Source organism: Antechinus flavipes, chromosome 4 (genome assembly GCF_016432865.1).
Source record: "Antechinus flavipes isolate AdamAnt ecotype Samford, QLD, Australia chromosome 4, AdamAnt_v2, whole genome shotgun sequence".
In the NCBI taxonomy this organism is placed as follows: Eukaryota; Metazoa; Chordata; class Mammalia; order Dasyuromorphia; family Dasyuridae; genus Antechinus; species Antechinus flavipes.
The window spans coordinates 225,310,222-225,336,601 of record NC_067401.1 but is presented as its reverse complement, the minus strand read 5'-3'; the positions used below and the strand labels follow the sequence as shown (position 1 = coordinate 225,336,601).

The 26,380-nt window shown below is 33.7% G+C and overlaps 1 protein-coding gene across 1 annotated transcript in view; it reads right to left on the bottom strand.

Annotated features, from left to right (window-relative positions):
- PRIM2 (DNA primase subunit 2) overlaps positions 1-26,380 on the bottom strand; it is a 373,726-nt gene that overhangs the window by 137,227 nt on the left and 210,119 nt on the right. The window contains exons 9-10 of the mRNA XM_051997199.1: positions 3,862-3,934; positions 1,404-1,589 (exon numbers count right to left, since the gene is read on the bottom strand). Of these exons, the coding sequence (XP_051853159.1) occupies positions 1,404-1,589; positions 3,862-3,934 (259 nt within the window). The remainder of the gene's footprint in view (positions 1-1,403; positions 1,590-3,861; positions 3,935-26,380) is intronic.

Genomic DNA, 26,380 nt, shown 5'->3' with positions numbered 1-26,380 from the left:
ATTAAGAGGAAAAGAGGAGAATGAATACATTTCCTAATTAAAACCTAATAATTAAGAAAAAAAAGGACTCCGTGATTACTGTAGATAAATATATAAGGAGTTTTTCAAGTTTGTAAAATTTAGGGCAATCTATATTGAAATTGCTTGGCTCCAAGATAAAAGTGAATTTCTGTATTCTGTATTATATTGGGAGATGGTGAAGAACCATTGAACTTTTATTCCATACCTTAGTTGATAGATGTCTCATCTTCTTCTATTCTTGTTTCCTTCAGAATATCTCTCATTTATCTAGACTGCTCAGAAGAAAATACAACTCCCCAATGTCAACTACTGAATTCAATGCAATCAACATCAAATAGATTGTATGAAGGGAAAGAGAGTGCTATTTTGCACAGTACTTTTCACTCTTCATTACCCTATTTTTGTTTCCATTACCTGTTCCTTCAGCAAATACATGGAAGCCTTTGTAATTTTTTGCAAATAAATGCTTTTATATATACTGTTAGCATGAAGTATATAGAGCTACATAATAATAATAATAATAATAATAATTATTATTATTATTATTATTATGATTATCATCATTCTCAATATTTACCTATTAGGTTTAATGTGTTTTTACTCATTTATCTTTTTAATTATCTCATATTTCATGAGGCATCTGATACATTATCACAGGGACTCCTTAGAGAGATAATGTAGGCATTATCTCCCCCATTTTACAGATATAGAAACTAAGGCTAATTCTATGGAATAACTTGCCAAGAATTACAAAGCCAGTAAATGCTGAAAGCCAAAGTAAAACCCAAGGTTTCTTGACTCCTATCCACTATCCATGTTGCCTCTCCTGCATGGCATAATGATTAGCGTGCTAGCTTTGGAAGTTAAGAAGAATGGAATTCAAATCTGGCCTCTTGTATTAGCTGTGTGACAATAGATAAATCACTAAATCTTTTTTCAGTTCCATTTTATAGATGAACGTAATAATAATATCTATCTTTCAGGATTTTTATAATGTTCAAATAAGTTAATATAAAGTACTTTTCAAATTTTAAGGTGCTATGTCAATGTTAATTATTAAGGAATTTCTTTGAGCCAGGATTATCAGTCTGGCAATCAATTAACAAGCATTTATTACTATGGTCCAGTCACTACACAAAGTTTGAGGAACACAACACAAGAATAAAACAATCTCTGTTCTCCAGGTGCTTACATTCCATTAGGAGAAACATGTACTCATATAAGCAAGTACAAAATATAAAATAAATTCATAAGGTAAGGAGAATCAATTTCAGAACTGTAGAAGATGCCATTCTGCGTTTTCAGAATAAATGAAAAAATACAGACCAGATTAGTTAAAATGTAACAGGATAAATAAATTTCTAATTTTTAAAAAAATTTACCTTGTCTGTATCCACTTTCCCTTTGATAAATTCTAGCTTCCAGAACTGCAAAGCTTGCTCAAGGGTTAAGCCAATGCCCTTCAGGAAAAGACCGTATTGCATTCGGCCACCATGCCGAAGATGATGATGTTCTCGCAAAGCTTTATGCAACTGACGCATACAAAGTGGAAATGATTTCACTGCAAGCTGTAAGGAAAATTATTTGTGGCTATGAGACAGTTTGACTATTGGACTTTTAATATTTATCTACAAAAATTATAAATCCATTCTACTTGGAAAAACTAAAAACTAAAGAAATACCCTGAAGAATCACTATGATTACAGATAAACATGTATTTTCTAAATGACTTCTAATCATAGACATGCACTTAAAACTAAACAAAAACAGCTAGATAGATGAACGTGGCTCTTTCCAACAATGAGATAATTCAGATCAATTCCAATAATCTTATGATGAAGAGAGCCATCTACATACAGAGAGATGACTATGGGAACTGATTGTCGCTCTTTCTGTTGTTTTTGCTTGCATTTTGTTTTCTTTCTCAGTTTTTTTTCCTTCTTGATCTAATTTTTCTTGTATAGCAAGATAAGCTTGTATAAGCAAGATGTATAAATATGTATCACATATATGGATTTAACATACATTTTAACATATTTAACATATATTGGATTACCTGCCAGTTAGGGGAGGGGCAGGGGGGAAAGAGGGGAAAATTTGTAACACAAGGTCAATGTTGAAAAATTACCCATGCATATGTTTTATAAATAAAAAGTTTTAATAAAAAAAAAAATAAAGAAAATGGAAAAAAAAAAAACAGCTAGAGAAAATGAAAATGAAAACACAAAAACAACCAACATAACAATGTAGGCCAATCTCACATCTGGAGCCAAAAGCACCACTGAATTTTCTAAAACACTGTCACTCTTAAGTTACACTGCCCTAGTTTCAACAGTCAACTCTATTCCTTTTTAATGGAGAATACAGAATTGAACAAAAAAGTAAGATTAGGATGGCTTTTTGCCTACAAATGAAAAAAAAAAGTGCCTCCTTGTTTGAGCATAAAGCATATAAAAAGAGCATCTGTCAATAAAATTAATATGTATCCAGCTCAATTTCTTTACTTTAAAGAGCTAGCTTTTCCTTTCTAAAAAGAACTAGAGATAAAGCCACAGGTCTTTCAATCAGTGAGATACAACAGGAAAAGACCTCAGAAAGGTGTGAGACTGATGAAATAGCTGTTTCGGGAGATTAAAGGATGGACAAGTTGGAACTTGTCTGAGATTTATAATCAATCCTATTTCTATTTCCAGGAATCTTATAAGTAAGCATTTCATTACAGTATTTGATGGCAATCGGTTGGAAGTGAACTCAGGTTCATTTTTATAAGTATTCCTAATTTTTTATTATGTGACTCACTTCATTATGATTCAGTTTAACTTCCCTATCACTTAAAACTCAGTATATTTTTAATTAATATGTCCAATTAGTATATGATAAGTCCCAGGATATTTGTTTAATTAATTAATTATTCTATTCCTGAGATTTCTTTCTAGTTTTTTTTTTCCCTTTCTTTTTAGAGGGTTAAGAGTAAGATAAGAATAAAGGGGTAATTCAAGGTGTATGAATGGGTTTCTGCCTAGAAAGAGCACCTATCTTTGAAGATTCTTACTGAACTCATTCATTCTGCCAGAAAATCTTGCTTCCTTAGATATGAGGTGGGCTGAGTTTATGAGGTCTTTTAGCTCTATAACTCTAAGAAATAGTTTGTGTGTTTATAAAACTATAGTAGTTTGACTAAATTGCATTCTACTATAGTAGCATTCCTACACTATATGTCTACTATTTCTTTTTATCCATATATATAAAATCTAGCATTTACCTACCATATCTTAAGGAAATTTTATTTGAAGAATACCAGTTAAAATTGCTCTTTTCTATTTTTATTCTTTATATCTATTTGTTTATGTTTTTATTTATTTTATTCAGATATGTGATTTTATTAGTACAAGAGAGTACAAAGAAACTCGCACTACAGATACAGATAGACAATTGTTGGCAATGTATATCATCTTACTAAGGTATTTGGAGGTGAAGGGACTTTTGTACAAGGGCACAAAGAGGTATGTCAAGACTGGGTCTTGAACAATAGTCTTCCTCACTTTAAGACTGTCTTTATGTACTCCTCATATAATTAAATTTTTCCCTCACAATAAGGAAAAAAAACACCAGGTATAAGAAATTTAATCATCTTGAATACTTTTGGAAAAGCCTTTCTTTCTGATGAATTACTCTAAATATATTCTTACAAAAACTAATCCTTTTGTTAAAGAATTGCCTATTTTCTATATTTCTAGACCTGAGCACAATGTCTAGCACATAGTAGACATTTAGCAAATATTTATTGACTGACTGATTTGCATGAAAAATGACTCAGATTCTAAAGGATATGGTACTCACAGAATCAAGTTGATCCAGTGAAATTTTCCCCATATTTGCTTGTGCATTGTAATCTTGACCAACGTAGGAATGACTAGGATAAAAACACACACACACACACACACGAAAATATTGAGATTTTTATCCAAACTATGTAAACATCTTCAAATAAAAACAGAAAATTCTGGAAATGTAAATTCAAAATTATCACATAAAAACCTCAGCATTAATAATGGTAACCAATTTATAAATTTCTTAAATGGTAGATATATGCCCTTTAGCCCAGTATTATCATTATAAAGCTTATACCTCAAAGTGATTTAAGAGGTGAAGGATCCAAATGTACAAAAATGCTCATAGTAGGACTTTTTCTTATTGAAAATCACCAGAAACAAAGATACCCATCATTTGGAGAAATGGTAGAACAAACTGTATCATAATAAATGTCAAAATTGTTGGGTTTGAGAAAAACCTAAAAAAAATTTGTATGGACTGATGCAGAATGAAGTCAAGAGAACAATTCACATTCTGAGTGCCACACTATAAAAAACAAAAACTTTGGGAAGCTTATGCACTCCAATGAATGCAATGATCATTCTTGACTCCAGAAGACTAATGATGAAAAGTACGTCCTACCTTTTGGTAAAGAAGTGATAGATAGTAGATACAGAATGAGCCATAAATTTTAATATATTTTCAAAGAAATCCTATGTGTGAGTTTATTTTGCCTCACTGTACTCATTTATCTGTTTGAGGGCAACTAGGTAATGTGATGGATAGTGAATCAGGCCTAAAGACAGGAAAACACATTTTTCTGAGTTCAAATATGTAGTGAGACACTTAACAGCTTTGTGAGCTTCTGCAAGTCAATTAACTCAGTTTCCTCATCTATAAAATAAGTTGGCAAAAGAAATGGAAAACCACTCCAGAATCTTTGCTAAGAAAATACCAAATAGGATCATAAAAAGTCAGACACAACTGAAAACAACTGAACAACACCACTAATTTATTTATAAGAGATTGGTAGAAATGACGATGTTCTAGGACAGAAGAGGGGGAAAATAGGGAAAGCAATGATAATTAAGCAAAAAAAAAATAAGAAAAATGAATTAATAGATGAAAGATTAAAAAATTAAACAGGAAAGAGAAAAAGGAAGATCAGAAGGAAGCATAGTCAAGTATCTGGTACTACCACATTAAAACTGATATAGTACTTGGTAATTGCCTATCCTCAATTAATTTAGAAAATTGAGGCTTAGAGAGAATAAGTAGTTTATGTGAAGTTATTCATTCAATGAGTAGAGGTATTAAGACTCAAACCCATAATTTTTACTGAAAAGCTTTTTTATAAAAGGACTCTTTCCACAATGTTGAAAATAAGAACAAAAATATATCATGCTTGCCCAAGAAAGGGGATTATCCATCCTATAGGAATGATTAGGCTGTATATAAGAAGATGACATTTAATAGGGATGAATATGAAGTCTTATTCAAAAGAATCAACTGGAAAGATCAGGCAGCAGGAGATCTATAAAAAGATATAAAACAACTCTAGAGGATTTGCAGTCAACCAGCATGCAACGGCTGTCCAAAAAACTATTGTAATCTTTGGCTGTATTAACAGAAGTACACTAAACAATAAAGAATGGAGCAGTGTTCCCTTCGGGATGACATATTTTTAGGAGTAAGTATAGGGCCTGGATTTATGATATCATTACTGCAGGGGAGTCCTAGATAATGAAATTCCATTCAGCAGGGCATCTTCTCTGCATATGGTCTTATAGTCATCAATCTGATACCTACCTGAAGGCCCAGGTGGGCATTATCAAATTAGTGAGAGTTCTCCAAAAATATTTCAAGCTAGACTGATTATTTTCATATCATTCCCTCTCTTTTTCACCCCATCTCCTTATCTTCTTCTACCTCTAGCTCTGGAAATAGTAACTGAAGAAACATGTCAATCAATTACCCTATGGCCTCTACTTGCCAACCCTGTGACTTCCCAATCCAAAATACCCATTTCTATGTTCTTATGTATGTTTTCTCTTATTAAAATATAAGCTCCTTGAGAGAGGGAGCTGTTCTCTTATCATTTGTATTCCCAGGTTTTATCACAGTTTCTAGCACATAGTGTTAGATATATGCACCCTTTCCACTCCAGCACCCAACCCCACACCCAAAATTCATTCCCTGAGACAATGACAAGGCCCAAAGTCACATGATCAGCATGTGTCAGAGTTAGGCCTTAGCTTCTCAGCTCTGGCTTGGAGGCCAGCTCTATATTTACTATACTATACCACAAAATAAGCCTGACAAAGTCAAAGAATTTCACCATTAGCAACATGAGAATTCAAAACTATATTGTGTAAACACTGGCTGAAGGAAATGTTCAGCCTGGGAAAAGACAACTCTGGGAGTTATTTGGTGGTCTTCAAATATTTCAAAGGCTTTTATGGTCAAGAAGTTTAATTTGTATTCTGGTTGGCTACAGAGTAGGGAACCAGGACCAATGTGGAAAGGAGAAAGAGAAAGGGAAAAAGGGAGGGAAGGAGGAAGAAAGGGAAAGAGAGGGAGGAAAGAGGAAGGGAGAAAGGGAAGAAAGGATGGAGGGAAGGGAGAAGAGTGAGAGAAAAGGAAAGAAAGAAAAGACAGAGGGAAGAAGGGAGGGAGGAAAAGAAAGACAAATTTGTACCATAAATGTAAGGAAGCACTTCTTTAAAAATAAAAGTTTTCTGAAAATGGGACAGTCCGCACCAGAGGTAATGAACTCCTTATTACTGAAGGTATTTAAAGTAAAAGCTAATGATCCATTTGTCACACATTCTAGGGTAGAGATCTATGCCTCAAGTAGATAGAATAGATAAAATACTTCGACGGCTCCTTCAACTGTGAAATTTTATAAGCAAAGAAGGACTGGCTAAGATTATATTTATGGGATTTTCTTCAGTAAAACTTAGCAGCCCAGTCAAGGCAAATCCACAAGTATTTATTAAATTATCTACTGTGTGCTGAGCACTGTGCTAAGTGCTGGGGACACAAAGAATGACAAACCTATTCCTACCAACCTCACTTTCAGGTCATGACACTAACTCCCTGACCTTAATGAGTTCACAACGTTAAACACAAGAAAACATGCAAAAAAGCAAAATGTATAATATATTGGAAATAATTTCAGAGAGATTAAAGAGTTGTGAGAAAGGCTTATTATGGCAGCATTTTAGCTGAGGCTTGAAGGAAACCACAGAAGCCAAGAGGCAGGGATAAGAAAGGAGAAGTTAAAAAATGCAGTCATGAGTTTGAGGGTCCAATTCTAGGAACACCAAGAAGGTCATTGTCCCTGGCTCATAAAGTATGTGGAAAAGTGTGTATGCATAAGTGTAAGCATATATCAGGAACAATAGAAATCAAATGTTAGATTTTCAGATTTTTAAGGCCAGAATATTGCAAGTCAAGGAGACTGATTGAGATGTGAATACAAGTGTGGGAGTAGAATAGGGGTCCTTATTTTTTTAATGTCATGGAGACCTTTGGGGATTATTATGATTCGTTTTCAAATGCATAAAATGTAAGCTATAGGACTACAAAAGAAAAAATTATATTGAAATAAAGATGTAAATCCTCCACTCCCTTCCATGCATGTTCACATCAATTCATCTTAGGTTAGAAGGAAAATAATACTAGACGATAAAATTAAGGAAGTAGGAGATTGGGAACTAGTCAGAAACCGACATGTCAGTGTATGAGGCGGCAGAGTTGGTATGAAAAACTTAACAGAACTAAGCATCAATGAAATCCTTATTTGAATGTTAATAAGATGGAATATAAATGCACCATTAGATGCTACTATGAATTCTGATCTAAAGCACTGTTTTTGGACTTGATGTTGTTCTTTAGTTGTTTCAGCTGTTTCCAACTCTTCATAACTCTTCCTGAGGTTTTCGTGACAAAGATATTGGACTGGTTTGCCATTTCCTTCTCCAGCTCACTTCTACAAATGAGGAAACTGAGCCTTAAATGAGGTTAAGTGAGCAGGGGCCACACAACTAGTGTCTAAGGTCAGATTTGAACTCAAGAAAATGAGTATTCTTGATTCCAGGCCTGGAATTCTAACCACTTGTGCCATCTAGCTGTCCCTTTGGGACACTATGATCCAGTGACACTGATCTGCCTACATTTCCTCACATATGACACACAAGCACTCTCATCTCCCAGCTTTGTGTCTTTGCACAGGCTGTCCTTTAGGCCTAGAATGCCCCACCTATTCATATTCAACTTTTAGTTTCCCAGTCTTCCTTCAAGAGTCAGCTCAATGCCTTCTCTTTTCAGCTTACTTTTATAAATACTAAATATTCCACTATACTATCCTCCTTAATAGCAGTTTATTTCTTTGTATTCTCCCCAGGCTTAGTACGATGCCTGGCATTTAATAAATGCTTAATAAATACCTACTGACTGACTGACTAACCTATTCCTACAAACCTCACTTTCAGGTCATGATACTAATCAAAGACCATATTTCAAAAGTAACTCGAACACAAAATGATTAAATACACAAAAAAGTTAAAACTCTTAAGTAAAATGTACAGAATTTATAAGACCTCTGTTCTTTAGAATACATATTGCACCTTTTGTCTAATATTTCAAAGTATCATTTACCTTAGTGTTTCAATTATAATTCTATTTACTAGCAAGAGTCATCAAAAATAGCAGATAATTAACACAACTAAATCAAGGTCCTTGATCTACTCCTGTGGCACTGATGAATCAAATCAACAACTCTTATGGATTGTGCTCTTCGTAAGCAGCATGGAACAACACTAGATTCTTCACAAATAATCTCCAAAGATAAAAAATAAGGCAGATAACTAGAAATTAGTATTATTTTATATATTTTTATTACAATTGACTTAAAGGAGAATCAAGTATTATCTTCATCTTACAAATAAACTGAGAAGAAAAGGAAAATTATTTGCCCAAGGTTACAAAGCCACACCTTCTCCCAAAACTTTTAATGCCTTACATCCTATATGGCTGTCAAGTAAAATAAAATAACTTGGGAGGGAAAAAAAATACCTTAAGGAAATAATAGCACTTAGCTTTAGGAAGATGGTGAGAAACAACTTTCCTAAATGTGCTACATGACAGGAAATTGACATGTGAAACATAGGTATATGGTAAGAAAAAAACAACATGACCTCAAGTCAGTAATGTGTCAATTTTTAAAAAGGTTTGACTGTAACTAGACAAAAAATAAGTTACATAATATTCCTACTGCCCTTAGAATAAGCTGCATGCTTTTTAGTTTCTCTTTAGCAATTCACATTAAAAAAAAAAAAATTAGTAGAACAGAATTACAGAGAAAGGCAATTGAAAAAAATATAGGAATGAGTACCATTTAAAATTTTAAATTATAAACATAACAAAAAAAGGTTTAAAATTCTTCATTTCTTTTATTAAGAAAAATGTAAAGAAATGCTATCTACATTTTAACTCAAAAACAGAAAATGGGGTTTAGACAGTTAAATTATATATCTAAGAACAATTACCAAGAAAAAGAAAAAAAAGAAAAAGAAAAAACTTCTAAGAGTTCTGGTGGGTTCTCATTTTTTAGTAAGATCACAAGTTCCCAATGAATGATGCTGAACTATCACCATCCTCATTTTGAACTCAACGCTTCTCTTCATACAATTTAAAATTACAGTAGCTTCTCTGGCTGCAGTGTGACATTTTTGGCTTATAATGGCCTTTGCTACCCCACCTCATCTTTTCATTCAAAGTGCTATCTAACCACACATAATTGTATGATTTTTTGAGCCCAAGTGTAAGACTTTACATTTATACATATCTTCTTAGACTCTACCTACCACTGCAACCTAAGAATGTCCTACTAAAAGATGTGTCTGAACTCTGCCTGTGCTCCTAACTGTATTATCTTGGAACATTTCACTCTTTCACTTTAGGTTTACTTATTTGTAAAATGAAGGTATTAGGCTAGAAGATCTCAAAGTTCTAAATCCTATAAGCTTATAATCTCTGGAGCTCCCTCCAAGTCCCAAAATTGTGTTATATTACTAAACACATTTTTTTACAGGAGGAAACCTGTATAGTAAAACAAAGTTTGAATTCACAAACAAAATCCACGAATAAATCTGACCTTGGACAACTCATTTAATCCCCAAGAACAAAAATGTCTTCATCTATAAAATGGAAAACGGGCTAAAAAACCCAAAACCCTAAGCTCCATCCTCACGCTAATATGCCATGATTACCAATACCTAACCAGTAAAAATAAGGTCCATTTTCTCTTTATTCTGGAATGTTCAAATGGCAGGAAATGAAGATATGCTGAGGAAAAGGACAAACCAGACCATCACAAAAGGATATCAGGATTCAAAATAAGTCCACATTAGCCAATGGAATTGGACATTTGGTTTTTACCTGGTAGAGTGTCAAGGGAAATTGCTAAAATAAATTTATAACCATTATCTAGAAAAACAGAGACACTTCTCTAGCAATCCTTGGTGTCTGCTTTATACCACACTGCCTCCAAATGAATGTAGTTCCTTGGCTAATAAGCTGTCAAAATATGTTCTTATTAAAATATCTTCACAATAAAATTATAGATCTACGCTATGAATGGTATGCAAATTTTTGGTTATCACTGAGAAAACTGCTTATGTTAGTTTTAAGGAAGCATATTATCAAAGATCCTTTTCTGTAGAAAATACAATTCTTAATTATTTCATGATGTACCTAATAACATAAACAAGTCCAATTAAAAAACACCTGTCAATTATAACTTAGGGGGAAAGATTATTCATTCTCACTTGAGTTGCTTTTATGCCCAAAAAAAAGGAGCTCTTATTTAAGTGAGAGATATAACTCAAAGTGAATACATGGGGTCCACCATATCCCATTCACTACTACAGTGTAAAGTTGGATTTGCCACCACTGCCATTGCTTAAAATATAGCAAGCTGACAATTTTTAACAGAAAGAAAAACTACAGGATTGAAGTATCACTATAAAGTAAGCCAGTATTGGAAAAATCACACACTCAGTTTCCTGACAAGAAGAATATGAAAGCCAAAATTTGGGAGTCAACGTTCATTTATCCAATACCTTACCATAGCTATGAAGGTCATATCTTACACTACCTCAGTTTTTTTATCCACAAAAATGGGTATTGATAGTTACTAATCTGAAATATCTCCAACCTTAACTAATTTTTTCCCTCTTCAGGGATTCTCAGATGAAAAACAGTGAAAGAATAAAAACTTGAATCATTTGCAGAAGCCACCAAAAAAAGAAAAATCAGAAAGATACTGAAAATAATAGAGCTGTGGTTCAGTGAGCATTCAATTACATTACAGTACTAGCAAAAGATACTGAGCTGTAAAATGATACAGTGTATTTCTTGCAGAAATAAAACAATTACTGTGCTGCATAGACAAATAAACATGTTCACTAGCCAGACAGTGCTATATAAATGCATAAAATGCAGGAAGAATCCTATTCTAAGGAATACCATTACAATAAGAATATTTCCATGTCTCAAGAGATGACCCATAATAATAATGGGTTTTTGCTCATCTAAGTTATATAAAATTCTAGTAAACAAAACAAAGATATTTTTGTCAGTTCCTTTTTGATCATTCAAGCAATGTGAGCTTCTAAGTGCAAGACACTCTAAGAGATCAAGTCATGAACTGTTTTCTCAAGGAACTTACAAACTAAATAGAAAAGTTGATAAGATGTGCACACAAATAACATACCCTACGTTCCTTGTGGGAAAGGCTTATTTATAGTTCTATCTCCCCACAGCATAACACATAGTAAATACTTAATAGATGTGTTTAAGGAATAGTAAAAATTAAAACATGAATGAATGTCACTAGAGGGAGAGGACTCTAGTCCTCTAGTTTGTTAGTGGGGTTAAGGGTGGGAGATGGGAAATGCTCACTTCTGACTAAATAGAAAAAATGTGTGATTTTAAATGATGGACAATGAAGTAAAAGAAAAAAGAGGTTCCAACTGAGAAAATGACATGATGAAAGATAAATACAATAAAGCTCTCCAAGCTTGAATCCACTTTCTCCTGGAATCTCTATGAACTAGTGTGAGAATGTGCCACAGAAATTAGGGAAGGTAGTATATAGAAATAGATCCCTAAAGGGAGTATATTGACTTTAAAAAAATAACGAATTAACATTAGGTTGTATTGTATCTTCTTTATTTTGTTAAACATTTGCTAATCACTTTAAATTTAATGTGGTTCTGCACTTGGAAGTTTTGCTGAATATAAGTTTGATACCTCTGATGTACAGGACTGACTGGAAGAACTAAACAGAGAAAGCATTAAAGTGTCCAGAAACAGAGACAAATTGTTCCATTTAAACCCCTGAGAAGAAATTGTTTGTGAGTGAGTAGGTAGGTTAGCCTCAATCTTCTCCCCATCTCAGTGACTAGTGAACTTTGCAAGGTTGGAGGATGTGGACTTCTTTTCAATATCTTAGCAACATCCCCAGAATAGTGATAGCTAGCAAAATCATCTGTCTTAGGGACTGAGAACAAATAAACAAAACACACTAATGAAAAAGTGGCTTCAAGACTCCACAAAGATCCAAGGAAGAAACTAGACATACTGTTCTTAAGGAGAACTTCATGAAAGCATAAAAAAGGATTTCAAGAGTTTTCACTATTCCTTTGTACTATATGCTCTCTAAGCTCATCATTTTCTCCTGAAAGCCACATGTCTTATAAAGACAGAGTTTATTGGAGACTTTGAGGGAAAAGTGTTTTTTATCAATTGTTTTTACTATAATCACCTTACTAAATAACCCTTTCCAAAAGCTAATTAAATATATTTGGCCAATTGACATCAAATGATAATCAAAAGAGAAAGAACACTCGTATGAGCTCATGAGTTACAATACAAAGAAGATGTCTCCCCACTCCTATAGGTTCCCAAGCATCATGAGGGAGATATAACAAACCATTCCAACCTGCCAATTCAAATAAGGGTTAGAAAAGTAGCTCCAGAGTCTGTTTAATACTTCTAAAATGTCAGAGTTTACAGAAAATAGAATTTTTTTTTAATTATTAGTTATACTTTATAGGGAAAAGGAGAAGAAAAATGGGAGAAAAAAAGTTAAAATGTCTAGTGCTTGAGAAATGCAAATTAAAACAACACTGAGGAATCACATCACATCACACCTATCAGATTGTCAAGATCATTAAAAAAGAAAAATGACAAATACTGGAAGACCTATGGGAAAAAATTATATTAATGCACTGTCAGTGAAGCTGTGAACTGGTACAGCCATTCTGGAAAAGAATTTGGAATTATAGCATTAACATATTCATTGATCCAACAATAGTGTTATTTTACATGTTATACTATTTATATCAGTTCTTTTTTCAGTGGCAAAACTGAAGGAATACCCATCAACTGAGGAATGGCTGAACAAATGTATGAATGTGATAGAATAATTTTGTCCTATAAAAAAATTATGGTAGGAATGCTATCAGAGAAACCTGAGAAGATTTTCATGAACTGATTCAAAGTGAATTGAGCAGAACCAGGAAAACAATTCATATAACAACAGTATTTTAAAGATAAACAACTCTAAAATTGATCAATACAATGACTTAACACAATTTAAAAATATTCAAATTACCCACTTCCTGAAATAGATAACAAGTATAAAGTGAAACATTTTTTGGACATGGCCAATGTGGAAGTTTGTTTTTCATGACTAAACATGTTTGTAACAGAGATTGCATTTTTCTTGCTTTTTCAATGGCAGGAAATACAAGAGGGAGACAAAAAGCAAATAGATGGAAATTATGCAGATATGAAAATAAAACTTAACTGGTAGGGGGAATGGTGGGTAAAAGAGAGTAATTAGAGACTAGAAGCCCTAAAGCTGAAAGACATAAAGGAAGAAATTGCTAAGGCCAAGAGAATGAACAGGTTAAAGTGAGAGCACATCTAAATCACAATGTCTGAATAGATATATAACCTAAACAGCAACATAAGGCAAAACTTCTGAAAGGAAGAGATAAAAATGGAGAAGTGGATTTGAATTAAAGTGTGTTAAGATGAAAAAAGAAAAACAAGCAAAAAAAAAAAAAAAAAAAAGGCCAAATCCAAACAGGAGTATATAAAATTTTAAATTCTGTGTGTGGGTGTGTGTGCACATGTGCAAACTATAATCAAGATTTCAGTTATTAAAAAAAAATTTAAGTCTGCCATGTTTCTTGAAATAGGATTTTACATAGAATATAATTTAATGAGGAAACAAAATGTGGCAATTAACTATCAAACTGTTTGCAGCTATAATGAAGTGCTATTTTGCCTAAATTGATATTTTTTAAATAATAAAAATAAAAAGGAATCTAGCCTACAGAACTTCATTACTAAAATACAGTATCTTCCTTAATTGTAGTTAATTCCATCAATAATACAACTCATAAACATCACACAGAGAACAACCTTTTGAATATTACATTCTCACATCTTAATTAAGTTGGTCCTCAGACACCAAATATGATATCTGTCAAAGGAACTTTTAGATTTTCTAGCCTGACAGAACCTTCATGAGGCTGACCTAACCTTCAAAAAACTCAGGTTACCCCCAAATATGAGGTATCCACTTAGGAATTCAAATGCAGTAATGTAAATGACCCTTAAGACAACTATAAATCATTATTAGTACTGTACCATTTGTCATACACTAACCTAGAGATTTTTTTTTTAACTTCAGTCAAAGAAATTCAGTAACAAAATCAATGTCAAAAGGAATCATAAACATTTTCTGTAAAAATTCTGAGAAGGGGTTATCTAGCTTGTGGGGCTAAAGGAAAGGCCACTGGAGAGGAAATCTGTAGATGTGAATTCAAATTCTACTTACTGCCAGAGTGCACTTCAAAAAGTCATTTCTCTGAGTTTCAGTTTCCTTGTTGGTAAAATGAGGAAACTAAACTATATAATCTCTAAATTTCCTTCTAATTCTAAGTATCCTATCCCTATGACTGTCAATGAGAACTCAATCCTTCTGGACAAAGTCTATCTGAGGTACAGGGCTAATATTAGAAGTCCATTTTTAAAATTTTATGTTGCTTATTATATAGCAAGGAGTAAAATGTGGTTAGTTCAAAGGGGAATTTTCCCTAAGAATTTAAATTTTCAGTTAATACAAAGTTGTCATGCTAACAAAATTTCAATTATTAAAGAACAAAATAAAGAGCTTCCTCTTTCTGACCCCAAAACAAGGGAAAGGCAGTTGATGGCACAGGGATAGAATCCTGGACCTGGTGTCAATCAGGAAGACCTGAGTTCAAATTTGACTTCAAATACTTACTAGCTATTCAACTTGAGTAAGTCATTTAATTCTGTCTACTTCCGTTTCCTCATATCTAAAACAGAAATAATAATAGCACCTACCTCCCAAGGTTATGAAGATCAAATGAGATAATATTTGTAAAGAATTTTGCACAGTATTAGGCACATAATCAGTGCTATATAAATGTTTATTTCTTCCCCATTCCCCAGATAAGTATCTAGACTTGGCTTTAGTTGAAACAATCAGAATGTGAGTTCCATTCAATACACCAAGAACATCAACATAAGCATTTAAGTACTCAATAGGAAGACAGAAACCAAGACCTGAAAATAAAAGTAGAAATTATATGAAAGTGTATTTGTGAGTCTCACAGTTGGTTTAAAAAAATTCATTCATGCTGAGCTATTGATGTTTAGCAGAGGACAGATTTAGTCATTCTTTTAACAAATCTTACTACCTTCATACACAAGTGTCATCAAAAATAAACCAAGAGAATGAAACTTAACTTGGCAAAACTGATTACTTTTCCAACTACTGACAAGGATAGGGATTTTCAGTCCCTTCTCCCCTCCCAATAAACAATCACAATGGCATCCAGACAGCTTGAGAGATAACCACAATCCCTTTCCAATCCATTGGCATAACTATTTCCAGATTTTTGAATAACACAGACAATAATCTTATCCTTCATATTGACTCATATGTGGTATCTTTTAAATTTTTTTCTTAAACAATTCTAGGTTCTTTCTTCAGATTTCTATTATTTCATTTCTGTATGCCCAGTGTATAGTACATACCAGATATTTAATTGTCTTTAATAGAAGAGAAATAAATTCTTCCCCAAAATGTCACATAAAGATTTAGTATTCCCTCTGTAGGCCACCATTTCCTGAAGATTCCAAACAACATGGCAAGAAACTAAACTAAGATAAGTGCTGGCATTGAAATCTGTCTTTTGGGAAGAATAAAATTCATAAAAATCCTTTAGCATCAAAATTGAAGTACTGTATTTCACTCCTTAATGAATGGGTTGTTAGAAAGATGGGAGGTACAAAATTCATTTATTTTGAATCTACAGACATTCACTAAACACTGCCATGTACACATGTTTGTATAAAATGTTAATAACTGATTGATTGCAAGGCATTGTTCAGGGTGTTGGGGACCACAGAGGCAAAAAATGGTATAGTGTCTATAGTTTCTCAAAGAACTTACATTCTACTGGATTAATACATACACAAGTGGTAGCATTATACAAACATTTCTGAATATATATTATTTCATCATGAAATGGCAAAATTTAGAGTCATTATATCATGTCATAAATAATCTAATTACTTTGAAGGATTGACACCTTGTAGAACTATAGTAAGTACTAAGTACATGCAAACTAGAGAATCATTATCTCAATTCCACTGAGTTAACACCTCATGAAATTACTTTTTCCAAGTACACTTGGCCCTCTACACACAATTTTATATTCACAACAACCCTAGGAGATAGATATTGGAATACATGGGAACCACCTGACAGTGGCTGCTGGAGATCCAATCCAGAATGGATCTCCTCTTGTAAGAGGATGATATAAGGAGACTGACAGGCCGTTGCTGTTCTCTGACCTCTGACTGAGAGGCCGTTGCACTGACTTCTCTCTTCCCTCTGCCTCCAATTTATCTCAATTCCAGTCTGCAACACTTGTGTCACTTGTGTCAGCAAAGGCTGCCCTGCAACTTCTTCAGATGCTATGATTCAGTGGAGGCTCTCAGAGAATTGACCTGTCCCTGAATAGGTAGATGCTATTATTATTCCTATTTTACAATTCAGTAAATTGATACAGACAGAGGTTACATAATTTATCAAAGGTCACACAACTGATAAGTATATGAAGTCAAATTCCAAACCCAGCATTCAATCCATATGGCATCTAAATATGTCTTGGACATGGTGACTCTTGTATGAGATGGGAGAAGAAAAGGAGTTTATTCATTCTTTTAAATATTAAAATAGTTTTTAAAATATTTTAAATATTCCTGTGGAGCTAAGGATAATGAAGAGACAATCCAATGAACTGTCATTCTTTCTGCTTTCAAGGAGAAATGAATGGATAAAAAAATAAATGAAAGCATTTAAGTATTTATTACTTGCCAGATATTATACTAAATAAGTAAGATATATATAAAAACAAAAGCAAAATACTCCTTGAACTTAAGAAGTTTTCATTTTAACAAACAATACATATAAGACAGTAAGGGCTAATGAGCGATAAAATCCTTTATAAAGTAGTATATAAGTTAAGAGTAATCACTGGGCATATGATTGATAGACACCATTTCAGGTATGATAGTATTGATTTTGTAAAAGATTCCTAAGCTAGAGGTAGTAAAAAGGGATTGAAGGAGAATGCACATGTCAGCATGTCATGAAGATGGGGAAAGAACAGTACAGTCAGTGAGGCTGGGTCCTGCTAGATATTATGAACAAATGCACCAAAAGGCGCACAATGCCCTACAGTAAAAGTTAAGTGATGAGCCCAAGACTGCAGGTGACATGAAGATGACCAGAGAGCAGATAAAGCTGAATTCTTTGCCAGGCTTAATGATAAATATTGACAAAATAAAACATAATAGAGGTCTTCTAAAAAAGAAGGCTACTACTGTTTAATGCAGAAGTATTCAGTCTTCTATTAACACAGCATAGTTAGGGGCCCTTGCTAAAATTTTTTGCCCTGGAGTGAAGAACTTAAAACTTTCACTGCTATTCTATGAATAAAGTTCCATGGAGCTCTGATTGGCTGAGATAAATAAATAAGCCTTAAAAGTTGAGAATTGGAAAATATTTTAGAGAAAAGACATAATGTATGCAAAATATTTGCAAACCTATGTTTTGCAAATCTCAGTTCTTGTTGTGTAGTCTTTTTTCTAGCCCTGTTCAACTCTCTATGACTCTGTTAGGGGTTTTGTTGTCAAAGACACTGGAATGAGTTACCATTTCCTTCTCCAGCTCATTTTACAGATGACAAACTAAAGTAAACAGGATTAAGTTACTTATCCAAGATCACACAGCTTGTAAGGGTCTGAGACCAGATTTGAATTTGGGAAGAGGAGTTTTCCTGACTCCTGGACAGGCATTCTAACCACTGAGCCACTACGATGCCCTCATTAGTCTTTAGCTCTTGTATATTTTTATGAAAAGTAAATGCAATGGGGACCACATTATTGGAAAGAATACCATTATTGGAAGATTACCATGTTTTCCCTAGAATCCTTTTCTCAGGATCTTTATGCTTGAAAAACTTTACACAATTTATTCAACTTTTTCTCCTGGAAAGCTCAGACCCCATATTTTTTAAATTGTCATGAACACAGAGACAGTAAAGGAAGAACAAAAGTGTCAACAACAAATTGGGAAGAGGGCAGGAGAAAGAGAAGCAGAATTAAGAAACTACATTTTAGGGGCAGCTAGTTGATATAGTGGATAGAGCATCAGCCCTTTAGTCAGGAGGACCAGAGTTCAAATCTGATCTCAGACGCTTAACACATCCCAGCTTTATAACCCTGATTAAGTCACTTAACCCCAACTGCCTCGGGGAAAAAATGTACTTTGCACTGCTTAAAAAGTAGACTGATACAAACTTTCCAAATGAACTGCAATTTCCTATGCCATCCTATAAAATATATAATATGTTCCTCTATAACCTCGTCAAATACTGCTGGGTAAAAGAGTAGCACTAATGGAAAAACAATTGCTAGAAGGAAACAAATGTTTCTGTACATTAACCATACATCTTTGGCCACAATCACAATTTTACATTATTCAGGAGTAAAAAATACACCAAAGCATACTATTCTTTTCTTTTGCATACTCACATACATGTACCCACGCAGGCATGTATGCACTATTTTTACAATTTTATCTAATGCATGTTTTTAGTCTTGTTATATATGTATATGTGTGCACATAAATTTTTTCACAATGATGCCATGCAGACTTTTTGAAAGCCCAATTCTTGCAGTTAGGATTTGTTGGGTGTGCTGGAAATCACGGAAGCTGGCATTACAATATATCATTTACTACTGTGAAAGATATCACACAAAAATGCACTTAACAGCTGTCACTACTGTAATTGAAATAAGTTTCTTTTTGCTGCTAAATCCCTAGTAAATGGCACCCAACCTGCGTTAGCCCCAGTGATTTTCCCTGCCGTGATTCCAATGAGAACTCAATCAATGGTTCTGTGTTTTCAATCAAATGGAAATTCTTTTTTCAGAAATTGTAAAGTGTATTAATTTAGAAAAACACAACACCACCGCAGACTATGATCAGATATAGTACAGTATAACAACATGAATTAGGCATATAATTGGACAAGAATTGTATAACCCCCAAGGTGCATGTAACCAATAAAATCAGAAGACTTTGGGCCGTCTACCAGTTTCATGCATTTTTATTTCAAGTAATATATTCTGGCTGGTGAAGGAAATAACAAACCACTCTTGCATCTTTACCAAGAAAACTTCAAAAAAGGGGTGACTAGATATAACTGTATGGCTGAATAGCAACCACAAAATGTATTTTGTATGTTTGCTATTTCTAATTATTTTAGGGATAGTCACTCATCTCTAAGAAATTAACATTTTTCTTTTTATTGTGATTCTCAGATATTCTATTAATCCAAGGATTCTTAACTTTTTTTTGTGGCAGGGAGCCCACTGGAAGTCCAGTGAAATGTCTTCTCAAAATAGTATTTATAAATTAAAAAAAAAAAATCAGGATTATAAAGAAAATCAATTACATCAAAATATAATTATCAAAATATTTTTTAAAACAAGTTCATGGAATCCAGGTTAAAAACTTCTGAAATACAATGAATTTTAACAAAGTTAGAAACATTTCCATCTTTTCCTCTAAAATATCTATACTTAACCATTCTATTCAAGTATAATTTTCATGGTTACATACAACCTCTAATAAATATGCCTATTATCACGATGGACTTTCTACATTCCTTGATTGTATATTTTATATTTAAGAAAAACAAACTAATGCTAAATACATTATTACTATAAGTAACAGACACTCTCTCTAAAAGGAAAGAATCATAGTAAGGAAGCCTAACAGTGAGGGAAGAAAAATTTAGTATAGGAAAAAAATCATCTAGCATTGAACAGATTAATACAGGAAAAAAGACAGGCAAGCTCCAGAATGATTGACAAAGAGCTGAGCACTTGGCCTTGAGCAAGCGCCAACATCAAACTGCTATAGTGAGCCTATCACCAACCTATTCCTCCGCATTCTTCTGGTCTCCAGGTGACACTCTCAAAATGATAATGATTTCCAATGAGATCCAAAAATACATTTTGGGGGGAAAGAGGGGCAATGCAGTACACAGAAAATGTAAAGAAATTCTTATGGAGAAAGACTAGCTCTTATCTCTCTTTATTTGTCTTACCCTCCTTTTGATTAAATTGTTAGATAACAATTAAAGGCAGAATATTCTTCCCCTTCTAACAATTCTGGAACCAGCCAGAGTTTCCATACAGTGCCAATCCACGAATGAAAGCATGATGCAGCGAAATGGAGTACTAGATTTTGAGTCAGAGAAGTAAAGTTCAAATTTCAACTCCCTATACATGACACTGGAAAAGTCACATCTCTGGGATTCAATTTCCTGATATATATATATTAAAAAAAAAAAATGAAAGCATTAAACTGGAGAATTTTTAACAGCCCTTTTAAAGATCTTACAGACAGACAAAGTCCAACTGCATACTGTACAATGAACAACATGAAGTCTTCATTTACCTGGTTTTTCCTGAATATAAGCAGTGTTTCATTTTTGCCTTTGTACCACATATGCCTAGTCCCAATATAGCATCTTACACATAGCAGGCATTTTTAATAGATATTTCTTGGCTTGTGTGGCTGTGAATCTCATTTGGAAAATTGTTATAGTATTCTTGGATTTGTTGCAATCAAAGTCCGTTTAATCATTTCCACCAAGATCATCACTAGCATTTGTATAATGTTTTAAAATTTGCAAAAGGCTTTACAAATATTATTTCACAACTACCTTGGGAGACAAAGTTCTATTATAAAGACTATTTAACAGATGAGGAAACTGGAACAAGCAGAGTTTAAGTGATTTATCCAAGGTGACACAATAAGTAAGTATCTGAGACGCTATATAAACTCAGGTCTTCCTGACTCCAGGTCCAGGTCCACTCTATTCCACCAAGCTGCCCCACTGTCTTCTGCAAACGGAAGCAAGTGGAGGACTTCATCATCTATGGCAAATTTTTTTTCCACTTTAAAGCCTTTGCAGAATATCCTCCAAGACAAAGGTAAACATACAGACCTGTCTAGCTCTTCCTATTACATGCCTCATTTGATACTGAAGATAAGCGAGTCATTAAAGAAAGTTCTCTCTGCCATTCTGTCACTTAATCTTATGTAATCTTCATGTATTCATATATTCATTCAAATATTAATTATGAAGAATAGGCTTATATTTTCTCTCCCTTCAGACTCTTCCTCAAAATTCTCTCTAGCAGCTGGGACCTCACCCAGAAAGACCTTTTCTACCTTCTGAGCCTTAAAACAGGTAAAGCAACCTTATCTCCTATCCTGGATCCCATTTTTCCCTCTGCTCCTGTCTACTGTAAGGTAGATAGCTGAGAGCCTCATATGACACAAGGTCACCATTCGTCATGAAGTTAATTTCAAGAGAGGATCTTGAATAGTCCAATTACATCTCCCTTAACAGAATTTTCTCCAATCAATAATATATTACCTGGACTCATTCTTCTATGGTAAGCATGATTCTATCCTCTTAAATGTGTATCATCTCAATGACTCTAAATTTCCAGCTACCAATGTAGAAATCCTATATCCCTTCCCCAATTCACTGTTCCTTCAAACCTCTCAACTCTCCTCATGATATCCTCATTCCAGAACAGACTATATTTTCCATTGTTCCCTCTGCTTACCTATTATATAATTTTAAGACTTCCCTTAATCTTAAAGTCTTCCTTTCTCACTCTTTCTATCTTCAGGTCTTCAATGAAGTCACCTGATAATACCATTTCCCTCATCAGTCTTGATCCTCTTGGATACTTCCAAACTACATCTACCCACTTATCTAAGCAACCACTCCTCCTCTGAGGTCTATACTATCACCCAATATATATCACAGACACTGTAATTTATAGATTCCTTTCCTCTACTAGGATATTCTTCTCTTTCCCTCAAGAAATTCAATGCTTGATTCACAATCTTTCTCCTCTTCATCTCATACCTCTATTATTAGAAAACTTTGACATATATAGATTTTCCTTTAAATACTTAAAAACTTCTCATTTTCTACATCTACTCAATTCATATTACCTGTTCCTCCATTCTATCTCATACATACGGAGAAGGTCACACACTTATTTGATCCTGTCAGCATTTAGAATTACACACCCATTTTCTTATTTAAGAGTTCTGAAATTCTTTTATCTGATCATATTAAAAAAAAAAATTCCTTCTTTTCCTATATAAAAGTCAACATTATGCTCATCATGACTTTCATTCTCTCCCTCTGTTCTCTCCCAAGCTATAAAAGCTACAGCAAACATATTCTCCTCCCTTCTCTATCTTGACCTCTCGATCTACACTATCTTTCACTATCCTTGGGTCCTTTTTCCTATCATCTATCATGCCTTGCCCAAAAATCAATCCTGGATTACTTCTACTACCTACCTCATTTGCTCCAATTCATGTTTGCTGAACAGATTTGGAGGAAAACCACAAAACTATGTTACTATAAATTTCTATTATCTAATCTCAATTCTACTCAGTTTGCTATTCCATTCTCCACAAAGACTATTCCAATCATTCTCATCTCTCCTAAAATTTCCAAGTAAGAAGAATGGCTAACCAAATTATGGAATAGTATTAGTATAAGCCCCTCCCACCTATCCTCCCAGTTGAGGACCTCACCTCATACACCACTGACAAACCTGAAGTCATTCAGACATATTCTCTAGCATCTCATCCTTGACTCAGATCTCAGATGAAGGAGTAGTCCCTTCTCCTTGACAAGATATGCACCCTTTCACAACTATCATTCCCAGATTACCTTCAATCTCACTTTATCTACAGCTTCCCTGCTTCCTCCAAAAATATCCATGTCTCTTCTTTAAAAACCCTCACTTGCTCCCACCATGTCCACTAGAAATGTCCTGTATCTCTACCACTGCCTTTTATAACTAAACTCTTTGAGAAAGTTTTTCGTTTCCTGGGTTTCCTTCAGGATTTAGCTCAAATCTCAACTTCTGAAGGAACTCTTTCCTAGTGCTCACCTTCCATTTGCCATGGACATGCTTAAGACTCATTTCTTTATTTCATGTTGTCCCTCCTCCTTGAGGACAGAGACTAATTTTTTTTACTTTGATTTGTATATCCTGAGCACTTAAACATCATTTATTCTATAACATCAGTAAGAACTAAATGACTGATAGAATACCAAATCAAATGGTCTTTTCCTCTTCTTTATCATTTAAAAAAAAAAAAAACTCTAATTTACCAAACTCCAAAAAAAGAGAACATTTCTAAATACAAAGGAGAACAGAAAAAGGAGGATTATATGTCAAAATATAAATCTCTACATTACGTACAATTGGCTTTTTTCTTAAAATATTCAACAAATTACTTTCAAAGCTATTCTTGTATTTCTTTCTGAACTTTCTTCTGTTCTCTTTTGTGCACTTAAAATAATGCTTCCTTTCTTTGGGGGAGGTAAGGGGATGTTTTTCTTGATTCTCTTTTCCCCTACAAACCCCAGATTCCCGTTAAAAAAAAAAAAAAAAAGCGAGCATAATCCTTATTAAATGAAGCATATCATTGATCAAGCAAAATAAACCTACACATTTGCCTTTCTTAAATTATGTCTAATTCTGAATCTTTTGATTATCCTACCGGTTACAGGAAGTAGGGGGCATGATTCCTCATTAAGACCTCTGGAGTTATGAATTGTCATTACATTGAACAGAGTTAAGTCTTTCCACAGTATTTTTCCATTTCAGAGCTGTTTTTATTTTGTAATCTTCTCACTTCACCTTGAATCAATTGATACATGTCTCTCAAGTACCTTTGAAATTGCCCTTTTCATCATTTCCTACATTAATATCATATTATATTCATATACCATAATTTGTTCAACCACTCCCCAATTAATGGACATTCCTTTTGTTTTAAGTTCTTTGCTATAATAAAAAGAGTTGCTATAAACATGTTTTTACAAATAGATCTTTTCGTTTTCTTTGATCTCTTTAGGGTATATACCTAATAGTATAACTAAATCAAAGGGTATTCACAATATAGTCATACTTGAGGCATAGTTCTATATTCAAATGCTTTTTTATAATTTAAATAAATAATAAACACAGATTTTGGATCCTTAACACCTTTCAATCAATTGTATAACAATGTTGTCTACTCATGGCTCTCTTCAACAATGAGATGAACCAAATCAGTTCCATTTGTTCAATAGTGAAGAGAACCAGCTACACCCAGTGAAAGAACTCAGGGAAATGAGTGTGAACCACAACATACCATTTCCACTCCCTCTGTTTTTGTCTGCTTGCATTTTGATTTCCTTCTCAGGTTATTTTTACCTTATTTCTAAGTCTGATTTTTCTTGTGCAGCAAAATAACTATATGGACATGTTGGATGGATATATTGTATTTAACATATACTTTTACATATTTAACATGTATTGGTCTACCTGCCATCTAGGGGAGGGGGTGGGAGGAAGGAGGGGAAAAGTTGGAACAGAAGGTTTTGCAAGGGTCAATGCTGAAAAATTACCCATGCATATATCTTGTAAATAAAAAGCTATAATAAAAATAAATAAATAAACAAGTTGTCTACTATAGAAAATCATTTGTGAGCATTTCCCTGTTCTCATTAAATGTCCATTAAGTGTACTCTTAAAATATCTAGAACAATCAAAGTAAGTTCTGATAGCTTTTTACATTTAAGCTCTTAGTTTTATTGAGTATTCTATATGGCTTCATTGGGTATTCTATAAGAACTGAATAGATTTAAAAAGACCTAATAAATTTAAAAGACCAAAAACAAACATCCCTCCATTGCCTTCCCATCCACTTTTAAAACAAAAAAACAAATCTATGCAGCATTGACTATTCCCAGTTTGATTGATTACTGACCAAAACTCATTTTGAAAAATATGCTTCTAAGAGTAGCTAGGTGGGACAGTAGATAGAGCACCAGCCCTGAAGCCCAGAACCCTGAGTTCAAATCTGGTCTCAGACACTTAATAGCTGTGTGATCCTGGGCAAGTCACTTAACTCCAATTGTCTCAGCAAAAAAAAAAAAATAAATAAATGAATAAAAATAAAAATAAAATTGCTTCTAGTCCAATCTTAGCTATTAAAAAAAAAAAAAAGAGTTGAGAATACTTGCTCTGCCATCCCCACAAGTATTGCCTTCTAATTGTCCTCCCATTTAGTGTTAAGCTTCTAGGAAAAAAAGAGATTACACTTTATACTTCCACTAATTAACAGGAATTCATAGATTTTGAGCTAGAAGGGACCTCGGAAACCACCTTGCCTTTATTCTACAAATGGCAGCAACAGAGGTTAAGTGATTTTGTTCAAAGACAGAATAAATGGGAGAGCCAGGTTTAAAATCCAGGTCTTCTGACTCGCCTATTCTATGACTATTCATTTCTTATATTTGTCACCTTGTCACCTAGATTTTGACCCTGTCAAATTTACTGAATTGCTTTTTCAGAAGTTAGTAATACCTTTTAATCACTAAATCTCAAGTTTTGTTTTGTTTTTTTCCCTCCAACCTTTCCTCTTCCTACATTCCTCCCCCAACTAAGCCAATCTTCCTGTCTTCCCAACAACTGGAAACTTACCAGGCATCTGTAACTGACGTGCTGTTTTTATTATCTCTGTGCATTTGCAAATGTCTATGTTTATTCTCTCTTTCCTTTTAAATGGCATATTCCCCAAAATACCAGTTTTATTACTTAAGAATAATACAAAAATATTTCTTATCAATAAAGTGCTTTACAATTTACTATACTTTCCTTATTATAGTACTAAAGAAGGGACCCCAAAACTCAAAAACTCCTTGAAGGAGAAAATCTCCTTCAACTCTGCCTCAGTGAGGGACCCCAC